We start from the raw sequence: 12548 nt of genomic DNA, 5'->3' as shown, positions 1-12548 counted from the left end.
GTACCCTTCCTGCTGACTTGTTGTTCACAATCTGTAAGTCGCTTTGGATAAAAGCGTCAGCTAAATGACTGTTTGGATAAAAGTGTCAGCTAAAAAATTACTGAATTGTAATTGTAAATTGAGATGAGAGATGTAGTGCATTTTCTATGAACCAAAAAGGCTCATGGTTTTAGTAAGGCCTGTGCCTCAGGCATTGATGGTTATCTGGGTGAGGAAGTGCATGGTGACCTATCCTTTAACCTGTTGTCTCAACTTAAGGCAAAGAAATTATGTTAAGTAACAGATTTGTATGCACCATAAACTTCTCTTCAAGAAAAAACAGGAAGTTCTCTAAGAAAAAGACTGAATGGCAATTATCTTTATTGTAGCTGGGGGCCGTTTTGTTAGGGTTTTGTTATTAAGTAACATGGTCTCACGAGTGTAAAGAGAATGGTCAGAACATGGAACAGTAGACAAACTCAAGAGTGGTTCCACGTTTACGGCCAGAGTGTCTCATCATTTGTTAAAGATGATTTTATATTCGGTGTGTATATTCAATAAACTTTGTTGAAACTGCATCGAACGGAGTCCGGGACAGTCTTTTCATTCTCTTCAAAATAATATTCTAGAGACAGACAGGTAATGTGGTCTGACAGGTAAACACTGATCTCTCCACACACTGACCTCTCCACACACAAGCACACATGAACACACACACACACACACACACACACACACACACACACACACACACACACACACACACACACACACACACACACACACACACACACACTACACGTCCTCACCTCTCACACACCTCACATACAAATACACTACAAAAAAATGTTTTGCAATAGTCCCAACTGTATATTTGTATATTATTGTATATATGACTCATTACCTTTAGCATTTTATTTTATTCGTATTACTTTTTGATCATGTCTATTCTATTTTACTATTCTATTATTTGTATTTTTGCACAATCGAGGCGGGCATGGCCACCGACATTTCACTGCATGTCTAGTGTATGTATGTATGTATGTATGTATGTATGTATGTATGTATGTATGTATGTATGTATGTATGTATGTATGTATGTATGTATGTATGTATGTATGTATGTATTGTATGTATGTATGTATGTATGTATGTATGTATGTATGTATGTATGTATGTATGTATGTATGTATGTATGTATGTATGTATGTATGTATGTATGTATGTGACGAATAAAACTCTTGACTCTTGAATCTCGGTCTCACCTGCATTGATCAGGACCAGCGCGGTGAACAGAGCCAGCTGGTGCTCCGTCAGCCTCAGAGCACACATACCGTGAGCAAAGTCAAACACGGCTGCGATCAGGTCCCCGCAGGCTGCAAGAGGAGAGCCCACTAGTGTTAGCGTTGATACATGGACGTGAAAAATATCATGTTCAGTTTATACATGTAATATACTCGATTTACTCAATATATCTACCTACTGCTTTCACTGTCTACCCATATACTCTGTATGATAGCATGTACAACAGGGCAGTATATACAGCCTATTTACATTTATATTTTTATATTTACCACACAATATATATATATATATATATATATATATATATTTTGTCTGAATGTACCTGCATATAACCCCAAAAACACCTTTCTAAGATAGACTAGTGGTCCATATCCGCTTCCATTCATTTGTGCTAAATTAGGCTAGCTCGCAGCCGGATAGCTTTCTACTGAACACATTTCCCATAATGTTGACGTATTTTAGTTAGAGCGCCCCATAGTGTTACAACAACATTACTGCACTCGTAATATATACAGAGAACACATTGATATATATATAGCACATAATAGCACAACTGAGGACATTTTACCTTTAAACATCTTCACTACCATCCACACAGCTACGATATTTCCAGCGTTGCCAACTTCAACAGACCCAGGCCCCACGATGCAGGTACTACTAGGTATCAACAATGGCAACCATTTACCACACGTCACTCCTGCTCCTGAGGAAGACCGATATGGCGTCGGGGGAATCCTTACCCAAAGACTTGAAGACTTCAGTTCCGGCAAATTTCCCATCAAAGAAAACAGTGTTGTTCTCCGTGTTGAACAGCCGACTCATCCGGACCAGAACCACCTCCATGGAGCCTGCAGGGAAGGGGGAAGAGGAAGAGGAAGATCACAGGACAGAGTTACACCACAAAACATAAACATCTCATTTAGTATACTATACGTATATTTCACTACTGGGAATAACAAGGCTGTGCTGGTATTTCCTATTTCCCAAATCAGGATTTCAGGATTCACTTCCTCAAATCTTTTTCAGCTTCAGATTCAGATTATTTTATTGTCACAGCTTTTTTAAATGTACATACATTCAGAAAAACGTGAGATGCTTGTTTTTCCCGGCTCCTCGAACGTAGTCGATTTGTAGCTACATAGTACACAACGTGTCGTATATTCTATCTATACAAACTATAACTATAAGCTATAACTATCAATGTAAACTATAACTAAACAGGCTATAAATAAATGTTATGTATATGCTGTGTCTCCATTCGTTTAGCACCAGCTGTCTCTCATTGTAATTAGACCAGAGTTCTGGATTCTCTATATTAGTCAGAGTTTGGTCTTAGTTATCTATACCCTGATGAAGGCCCTATGTAGGCCGAAACATGTTGGTTTCTTTTAAATGATCTAAATAATGTGAGCCATTTAATAAAGGCTTTTAAAAATGTGTAGAGCTGCCTTGGACTTCAACTTCTTTTTATAACTATAACGGATCCTACCCCGGATTTAATCCAAAGAGCACCTACTGAAACACAAAACCAAGAACGCTGTAGCCCTCTCCATATCCTCTTTTTGATAGGCTATAAATAAACTCTAAACTCTAAACAAAACTATAGACTAAACATAATACACAACGTATATATTCTATCTATACAAACTATACAATACAAGCTATATGTTAGCAGCAGTGTATGTGTGCAATATGTGTGCTTTTGTGTGTATCCTCATGTGATCATTCAGAGTCTGTCTGTCTGTCAGTAGTCTGTTTGCCCAGTGGAAGTAGCTGTTCAGTGTTCTTTTGGATGTGGACCTGAGACTGCGGTACCGGCATGAGGTCAAACAGTTTGTGGTGTGGGGTGGCTGGGGTCTTTCAGGATCCTGTGTGCCTTGCTGACGCACCACTCGGTGAATATACTGTCTATGGTGGGTAGCTTGCATCCACAGATCTTTTCGGCCGTTTGCACTACTCTCTAAATTACATCAGTCAAATCTTTTTAAACTGAAAACAGCCGGAGCATGTTCACTCCCAGCTCCTCCCCTGACTGTTTTACGTTTTCAAAAATAGTGGTATCGGGCGGCTAGGTGGTGTAGTGGGCAAGGCGCTCGCCATCAACGCTGGAGACGCTGGGTTCGAATCCAGCTCTCGGCTTTGCTATCAGCTTGGCTGGTCGTTCATACTAACAATTGGCAGTGTTAGGGGTGGGAAAGCTGATGGGTGAGTCCTGGGCGTTGTGGACAGCGACCCCTACAGTTCGGTCGGGGCGCCTGCACAGCGAGGGTAGGATCTGGAGGAATGTAGTGTGACCTTCCACACGTTACACTCTCCCGGTGAGAATCTGCGTTGCCAGGCTGGCTGCCGGCTGGCTGCACATGCGTCGGAGGAAAGCATGTGACAGTCTCCGGCCTCTCGGACCAACAGTAGGGGGGAGTGCGCAACAACCAGGAAGGGGGTTGGGAATTGGCATAACGACTAACAGTGGGATGGGAGAAAAATCGGAAAAAGGAGGGGGGGAAAAAGATAATAATAAAAAAAAATAGTGGTATCAATGGAGTGATAAAAGTAGTAGAACGCGCTCACCTCACTAGACTTGACACTGGGTGCTGTAACCTCTGATATCATACATAAAAAATAGGGAATCAATGTCCAGGCACGCACTCCAGGTTTTTCCAAATTTATTGGCAGCCTGTAATCATGACGTTTCGGTGTGAACGTTGCAAGCCATTCTGCAAGCCATTCTGAAGAAGGTGTGTTCACACCGAAACGTCATGATTACAGGCTGCCAATAAATTTGGAAAAACCTGGAGTGCGTGCCTTGACATTGTTTCCCTATTTTTTATCAATGGAGTGATGGAATGGATCCTGGAATCCAGACTTTCTTTGGAAAGCAATTCTATTTCCCGTCGGTAATACTGACACTTGTGTGTTCGCCCCCCAATACTCACCGGTCTTCAGCAGGGCAATCTGGTCGTTCTGGCTGAGCACTCTGAACCCTGGGATACGTTTGGCAAACTCGACCACATACTGCACAGCATCAGTCAGCCTGATGGAACAGTGTTGCCACATCTCGTCGACTGACTGGGAGGGAGGGAGGGAGGCAGACAGACAGAACGAGGGCGAGGGACAGACAGAGGGAGGGAGAGAGAGAGAGATAATGATGGAGGGAGTGTGGGAGAGGGAGGGAGAAAGGGAAGGAGGAGAGAGTTTTACACAGTGTTATAGGTACAGGTACAGGTACTTATTGCAGCAAGTCAAGGCTTTAAGAGGGAAGGTCTATACATTTTCATTACTTTTAGTAATGTACGCTCTTATCCAAAGTACACCTCTGGCGGCTAAGGGTAAGTGGTATTGTTTGTCTAGCAGTACGAACTTGAGTGCTTCACTCTGAGTGCATACTTAGTAGTATAGACATAGTAGCATAGTAGGTAGTAGTAGTATGGCATAGTACTGTACATTTGGAGAAATAATGTCAGCTTGGGGCCAAAGTAAACAAAGGGTAAGAGTATTCCTTTTCATCTCTGTTGTTGCTGTTTCATGTGTGATATTGGTATCAGGACTTGTATTTTTGACATAGGATAACAGGTTCGCCGTGTGAATATGATGGTAAAGTGGAAGCTAGCATGGAGGGGGTGGTTCTGGGACGCTGGAATTAACTGTTGCGCCTTCCCGAGGTGTCGTGGACCTAACTTGAAGAAACACCAGTGAAGGGGGGTGTCGTCCACTTGATAACTCTGGTGATATGCTGGCTCTCACTGCCTATCTATCTACATCAGGGGTGTCAAACTCATTTTCACAGAGGGCCACATCAGCATTATGGTTGCCCTCAAAGGGCCAAAGACCGTATAAATGTTAATGTAATGTAAAATAAATGTAGCTACACATTTACATATTGTTAAACATGGTGTTTCTGTATTTATTACTTATTCAAGTTATACATATTGCATATTCATTTGCATAAATGTAAAAATATATGTTAGCTTATGTTATTTTAACAAATAATTTTAGTTTATCAGAACCCCATATTACTCCACCAATCAATTATCAAACCATTCAAGTAAATAACAAAGAAGAATATCATCAAATACAAGCTATGACATTAAGTTTGTTCAAAACCTTTTTGTCACAGTCAAGAGGGGCAGAACTAACAACTGTGAGCTGCAAAGAACACGTGGGACAGATGTAGCAGATGTTACAAAAACAAATGGCTGCACACAACCTTGCAGAGGCCATACATCCAACTAATGGAAGATAGTTTAATTAACTTTAATTAACAGATTGCAGAATGGGTACAGTACAGTACAGCTCAATACACACAATTGTTAAGGGGATGCAGACCAGAGAAAGACTTTCGACTTGTTTACATCAGGGTCCCCCATTTTCAATTCGTAATGAAATTGCTATTATGTGTCTGCATGAACACACAACTGTAACTGTACTCAAAAATAACAAAATAAGGGTTGTTGTCTCAGTTCACAACTATATTTGTCAAGTTTTGGGTGGGACTTGTTTGCGTCCCTACAGCTTCTTATTCAATTGAGCGAGATGCTCGGTTATGTCACACAGCCAGTTTGCATCTGACAGTTCAGACAATATTTCTTCAACCCTTTGTTACCTATTCCGCCTGGATCTTTTTTGTATTTTGGGCTGTAAAATTGTCAAAGAATGTCTGAGGAGTAAGTGCTTTTGGCTTTTTTCCTTTGTTACCTCAGATGTTCAACATACATGTATGTGTAAGAATGTGTAATAACTAAGGCTGTCAAAGTTAAAGCTTTATTAACGCATTAACCCACAATTATTTTAACACTGCTATTTTTTAACCCAATATTAATGTAAAAAAAAAAAAAAAAAAATTTTTACCTGAGCTCTTGGGGGGCCACATCAAATGACGTGGCGGGCCGGATTTGGCCCGTGGGCCGTGAGTTTGACACCTATGATCTACATGTTAAACTTGTTGTGTGCCGTGTTAGGACTCTCTGGAAGAAGAGATATCGTATCTCAATGGGACATTCCTGGATAAAGGATAAATATAAATAAATAAAATAAATAAATGTTGGGTTCTTCATTGAGCGCTTATCCTTATCATTAGGATTATATATATATATATAGTGCTGTCAATAGATACATTTTTTTTACTAATTAATCTCACAATTTTCTAGATTAATCTAGATTAAAAATAGCATTTGTCTACTTAAGACCGAAGCTTGTAACAGATATTTACTTGAGTAAAATCATGGAATTAATGTAAAATCAACACAAAGAAAGTATATTTAGATTCAAAGACTATTTTAATAGCTTTCTTTAAATAGTGTCTCTCCTGTGAAATACAAATGTTCAACAAAACCATCAACATTGACTCAGCTAGACCTCTTTCTTATATCCGCGGTGCTAAAATTGAAGATTTTTCACTCCATAGATTAATCTAGATAAATTTATTTTAATGCTTTAAATAATTTAAATTAATCTCCAAAGTTAAAGCATTAATTTTGACAGCCCTAATATATATATCATTAGATAGTAGTATAGACATAGCATAGTACATAATAGTAAAAGAAGGTAAGAAGTAATAGTAAGAAGGTTCCTTTATTTATTCAGATATTGATTGAAAAAGTGTGGGCGGGTTTCAGCTGTCCTGACCAGGACCGAGAATAGCCCGCTTCGTTTCAATGATCCCCCAGGAACCCGGGGGTGGGTCTCAGGCGGCCGGGGGCTGTAGAGCGTAGGGCTCTTGAGGATGTGTACAGTAGCTAGAGACCATCGACCTGAGGTAGGAGGGAGCCCTTCCACTTGTTGCACTGAATGCTAGGTCAAGAACCTTGAAGCGGATTGGTGCAGCCATGGGAAGCATCGGGGGCTGAGTGAGGAAGCAGGGGGAAACAGAGGAGCTGGTGAACCCCACTTCAGGTAGTCCTACCTTGGCCTGGTAGGCCTGGATCTCCTCCCTGATGAACATCTTCCACCTGAGAGTCTGGAGCTCCTCCACTCTGTACTGGCTGGTCTCTCTGTGGGAGCGCACAATGCTGCTACACAGCTCCTCTGTGACGCACACAACACACACACACACATACACACTTATTGTAACATGTGTGTTTGCCCTACAGAATCTTGTGGTAAAAGGACTGCATTTATATAGCAGCTTTTATCCAAAGCGCTTTACAATTTGTTCCTCACATTTAACCCATTCACACAACGACAACGGCGGCGACCATGCAAGGTGCCAACCTGCTCATGGGGAGCAGTTAGGGGTTAAGTGTCTTGCTCAAGGACACTTCGACACGCTGCCCGGGAGGAGCGGGAATTGAACCGGGAACCTCCGGGTTACCAGACGACCGCTCTACCTCCTGAGCCACTGTCGCCCCATGTTGTTATCAAGACAAACTATATTATAATCACCGTATTTGGCGAACTAAGTGTGACGCACACATGCACATCTACAAAGTGTTTACTATATCACATCTTCTATTTACCCAGGGACAGTGCACATTAATCAACATTTTCAGTTGTGTGCCAGAGTTAGCTAATGAGCTAGTTTTCCGGAGGAAACCCACGAGAACACAGGGAGAACAAACTCCACACAGAAAGGCCCCCTGCTGGGGTTCAAACCCAGGACCTTCGTGCTGTGAGGCAGCAGTGCTAACCACTCTGCCACCGTGCCACCCCTATGCCAACGTTAGTCGCCGCGCAAGACAATCAACAACAGTGTGAACAGAAGACTTGTTCTGGCTTGCGAGGCTAGTGTGTCAGAGAACCACAGGGGGAATACGTCTCTGACCGCTCTGCGTTTATACACTCAAAATGTTATTTACTGTTATTTGTTATTTAATAACAGTAATGTTATTTACTGTGGGTTCGTCCTGTGCTGTCTTTCCCTGTGCTGCACACGTTTGAGCTATTGGTAGAATTCACTTTGAACCAAATCTAATTGACTTGTAACAGTCACAAATGTGCCTACTATATATTTTTGTGTTATTATTTAGTTGCAGTGTCATGTTTTGGTCACTAAGTGGCGCTCCTTGTTTGTACCTGATGTAGCAACAGGTTTAATTTGATTTAACTTGATCCAGTGACTCACTTCACTTCCTGTCTAACTGCCGTCCGGCACAACGTTAACTTGTAATCTCTATTGATTGATTGATTGATTTTGATTGATTTTATTTTGACAATATATAAATAAACATGTGACAGAAGCACAGTCTGGAATACTGCCAAGGATAGACACAAAAAAGCTCAGAGCTTATTTCCATTGTGGTCCTTGTATGGGGATAAGGGAACGAAGTGTTCAGACATGCATTATACAGACACCGTAAAGACACATGACATAGACACATAAAAACATGTAAAAGTGGGCGGCTAAGTGGCGTAGTGGGCAAGGCGCTCGCCACGAATGACGGAGACGCTGGGCTTGCCTGTTCGAGCCCAGTGCTCCACATTGCTTTCAGTTTAGCTGGTCGTTCATACTAATACACATTGGCCGTATTAGGGGGTGGGAAACTGATGGGTGGGGATCGGGCGTTGTGGACAGCGACTCCTACAGGTCGGTTGGTGCGCCTGCGCAGTAGAATCAGGAAGTGTCGGGGGCAGCGTGAGCCTCCCACGCGTTACTCCTCGCCACTAAGAGATCGAGCTGCGCAGGTGAAAAGATGCGACTGCTGTTACCTCAAGTACCGGAGGGGACTTGTGCTATGTATGACTTAGTCCACATTGCAGCCGGCTTGTGGGAGGCAAGAAACAGCGTTCGTGACAGGGGAGGGTTGAATTGGATGATACGAAATTGGGATTGGAGAAAAATATAGAAAATGGGAGAAAAAGTGGATAAAAAAAAAAGTTAAAGTGGTGTTAACCTATACCGTTGCACAGGTAAGACGTGACATCAGTTTAACCTATACAGTTGCACAGGTAAGATGTGACATCAGTTTAACCTATACAGTTGCACAGGTAAGACGTGACATTATTTTAACCTATACAGTTGCACAGGTAACATTACTTTAACCTATACCGTTGTGCAGGTAAGATGTGACATTACTTTAATACTAGTAACGATTTGGCTCGTGTCTGTAAATCTATTTATCAATCTACTATCAATGTATGTGGCGGGAATATAGAGCAGAATATAGAGCCGTATGACCAGGCATCATATGGTCATAGGCCTAACAGTATGTTTTGATAATAAGTGGGTGTGTGCGAAATCCCAACAGTGACAACGTCTGAGTAACTCTTTGCTAAGCTAAGCTATCCTGGTGCGGTTCTTCAATGCTGACAAGTTGATGTCACACAGCCAAATGCGTTGCACTCACCTATGTTTCGCAGAGAGAGAGGATGCGGACCAAAGGGATGCTCCAGTGGGTCGTAGGCTCCAATCCCCATCAGATCAGGAGATGGCTGCCTGGAGTCAAATCCTGAAAGAGATGGATAGAGAGTGGGAAGGAGAGAGAGACGAGGGAATAAAAGAGAAGGAGAGAGAACAGAGGAAGGAAAGAGAAGGTAAAGAGAACAGAGGAAGGAAAGAGAAGGTAAAGAGAACAGAGGAAGGAAAGAGAAGGTAAAGAGAACAGATGAAGGAAAGAGAAGGTAAAGAGAACAGAGGACGGAAAGAGGAGGTAAAGAGAACAGATGAAGGAAAGAGAAGGTAAAGAGAACAGAGGAATGAAAGAGGAGGTAAAGAGAACAGAGGAAGGAAAGAGAAGGTAAAGAGAACAGAGGAAGGAAAGAGAAGGTAAAGAGAACAGAGGAAGGAAAGAGAAGGTAAAGAGAACAAAGGAAGGAAAGAGAAGGTAAAGAGAACAGAGGAAGGAAAGAGAAGGTAAAGAGAACAGATGAAGGAAAGAGAAGGTAAAGAGAACAGAGGAAGGAAAGAGAAGGTAAAGAGAACAGAGGAAGGAAAGAGAAGGTAAAGAGAACAGAGGAAGGAAAGAGAAGGTAAAGAGAACAGATGAAGGAAAGAGAAGGTAAAGAGAACAGAGGAAGGAAAGAGAAGGTAAAGAGAACAGAGGAAGGAAAGAGAAGGTAAAAAGAAGGGAGGAAGGAAAGAGTCAGTATGGAAAATCGTTTCATTGAACATAGTATAATAATTATTGTTATTATTATATACTAATTATACAAACAGGATTGTGTGTGTGTGTGTGTGTATGCGTGTGTCTGTCCCTCACCTCTTCCATCCGAGTGTTCGCTGCTGTCCCCCCTCCCCTGGGATGGAGACATGGGGGACACACAGGAGCCCCTGTAGGCCATGCCAGAAGCCTGGGACTCGCCCGGAGAACACACCAGGTAGGGGTGCATGTCAGTCGGGCAGGTCAGCAGCTCCGACTCCCCGGGGAAGGAGTAGGCCATGGGCTGGAGGTCCTGGCGGGCCTTGCCCGGGTAGGTGAGGGCGGGCGGGGCCTCGTCCTGGAGCTGCTGCTGCTGCCGATGTCTCTCCACCTCGGCGAACAGCGAGTCGCGCTGGCGCTTGGACATCCGGCCGAACTTCACCGCTGAGGAGGACACGGCGGTGTGGTTATTCAAAGTGTCCTCTAGTAAAGACATTCTCAGTCACCTAATAGTCCCAGGGTTGTGTGTGTGTGTGTGTGTGTGTGCGTGCGCATGTGTGTCTCACCATCACGGCTCATGCCCTGCGCCAGGCATTTCTGTAGACGGCAGTGTTGGCAGCGGTTGCGACTGGCGCGGTCGATCTGACAGTTACTCTGTCTGGAGCAGGAGTAGGACACGCTGGGCAGCTGGCTGCGCCGGAAGAACCCCTGAGAACCAGAGAGGTGAACGAACATTGTGAATGGACGTGTGTGTGTGTGTTAGAGCTGTCCCCGAAGCCTGTTTTTGGGCTTCGAACTTCGTCAGGGTTTTTCGAACGGACGTTCGAACCTTCGTTTTTAATAATAAGTAAAAAAAATCAATTTTTTTTCTTCTTCTTTTTAAATAAATATCATCAAACTAAATCCTCACAGAATGAATAGACACATTAAAAAAAATTAAAAATAAGAAATGCGAATGTTGATTTAGAATTTGAATGCCAACGTAACGAACGAAGGTCAGAACGTTCGAACGTTTGGGCTCAGCCTCAGCCCTAGTGTGTGTGTGTGTGTGTGCGTGTGTGTGTGTGTGTGTGCGTGTGTGTATGTGTGTGTGTGAGTGTGTATGTATGTGTGTGCGTGTGTGTGCGTGCGTGCGTGTGTGTGTGTGTGTGTTGAACGCCCCACCTTGCACCCTTCACAGGTGATGACACCATAGTGGACTCCGGAGGACTTGTCACCACAGATCTTGCAGGGGATGACTTCAATCTGAGCTGCATCACAGCAACACACACACATGTTAACACTGTACCGAAACACACACAGCAACACACCACACACATGTTAACACTGTACAGAAACACACACAGCAACACACACACACACACACACACGCACACGCACACTGTACTGAAACACACAGCAACACACACACATGTTAACACTGTAAACACACAGAAACACACACACACATGTTAACACTGTAAACACACAGCAACACAAACACATGTTAACACTGTACTGAAACACACAGCAACACAAACATGTTAATGTAGTATCCTCAAGAATGTAATCTTGTGTAATTTTTGCAATTGTTTATATCTAATTTTCATGATTAGAAGAATTATGCTAAACTTTATATTACCAGCTACTGTATATGTCAAAATAATTAACTAAGTTCACATTGACTGCGAGATGGAGAATTGACTAGACAGGAAGTGAAGAGCGGAACCAAGTAGTTCAGGTGATGCGCCAGGTCCCCCTAGGTGACGGTGTCCGCCCTCTCATGCCAGAGGAGTTTGGAGTTAAACTGAGCAACACGTCTTCATTCCTCTTGATCATATCCTATGCTTTCAGGTACACTGTGAAAAGTACCGAAAACACTATCGTTAGAAGTGATAACGTTAGGTGAAATGAGTAACAAGAATTGTGACATGAGTTGAAGGTTTAATAACGTCAGTAAGAATGTGAAATATGTGATGCGAACGCACATTGTAAAATGCATTGGCCGCGAGGGAAGATGGCGTTTTCTACGTTATCGGTTACTAGCAGCGCGTACTTGCCGCAGGGTTATAAGGGGCGTTATTATATTAAGATATATTGTGACTTGTTTATTCAACGCTGGGCCCTGAGTACTTGATTATAATGTGAAGTAAGGTTGCTTGATTATAATGTGAAATGAGGACTTAACGAAAATATGAAATAAGGGTAATTGCTATTTCTTAAAATGTGTCTGGATGCCGCAGGATGCCCGTGTCACCAGGACGCACATGTCAC

General features: G+C 42.7%; 1 protein-coding gene across 2 annotated transcripts in view; it reads right to left on the bottom strand.

The window, feature by feature from the left end:
* rorc (RAR-related orphan receptor C) overlaps positions 1-12548 on the bottom strand; it is an 88524-nt gene that overhangs the window by 4021 nt on the left and 71955 nt on the right. For both annotated transcript variants that reach the window (XM_084336084.1, XM_084336085.1), the window contains 8 exons: positions 11460-11545; positions 10862-11003; positions 10416-10739; positions 9564-9665; positions 7184-7305; positions 4218-4350; positions 2025-2132; positions 1245-1355 (listed from right to left, as the gene is read on the bottom strand). In XM_084336084.1, the coding sequence (XP_084192210.1) occupies positions 1245-1355; positions 2025-2132; positions 4218-4350; positions 7184-7305; positions 9564-9665; positions 10416-10739; positions 10862-11003; positions 11460-11545 (1128 nt within the window). The remainder of the gene's footprint in view (positions 1-1244; positions 1356-2024; positions 2133-4217; positions 4351-7183; positions 7306-9563; positions 9666-10415; positions 10740-10861; positions 11004-11459; positions 11546-12548) is intronic.

The sequence above is a fragment of the Notolepis coatsorum genome, assembly GCF_963971535.1.
Source record: "Notolepis coatsorum genome assembly, chromosome: 19".
NCBI classification, from domain to species: domain Eukaryota; kingdom Metazoa; phylum Chordata; class Actinopteri; order Aulopiformes; family Paralepididae; genus Notolepis; species Notolepis coatsorum.
This window is presented reverse-complemented; position numbering and strand designations above follow the sequence as displayed.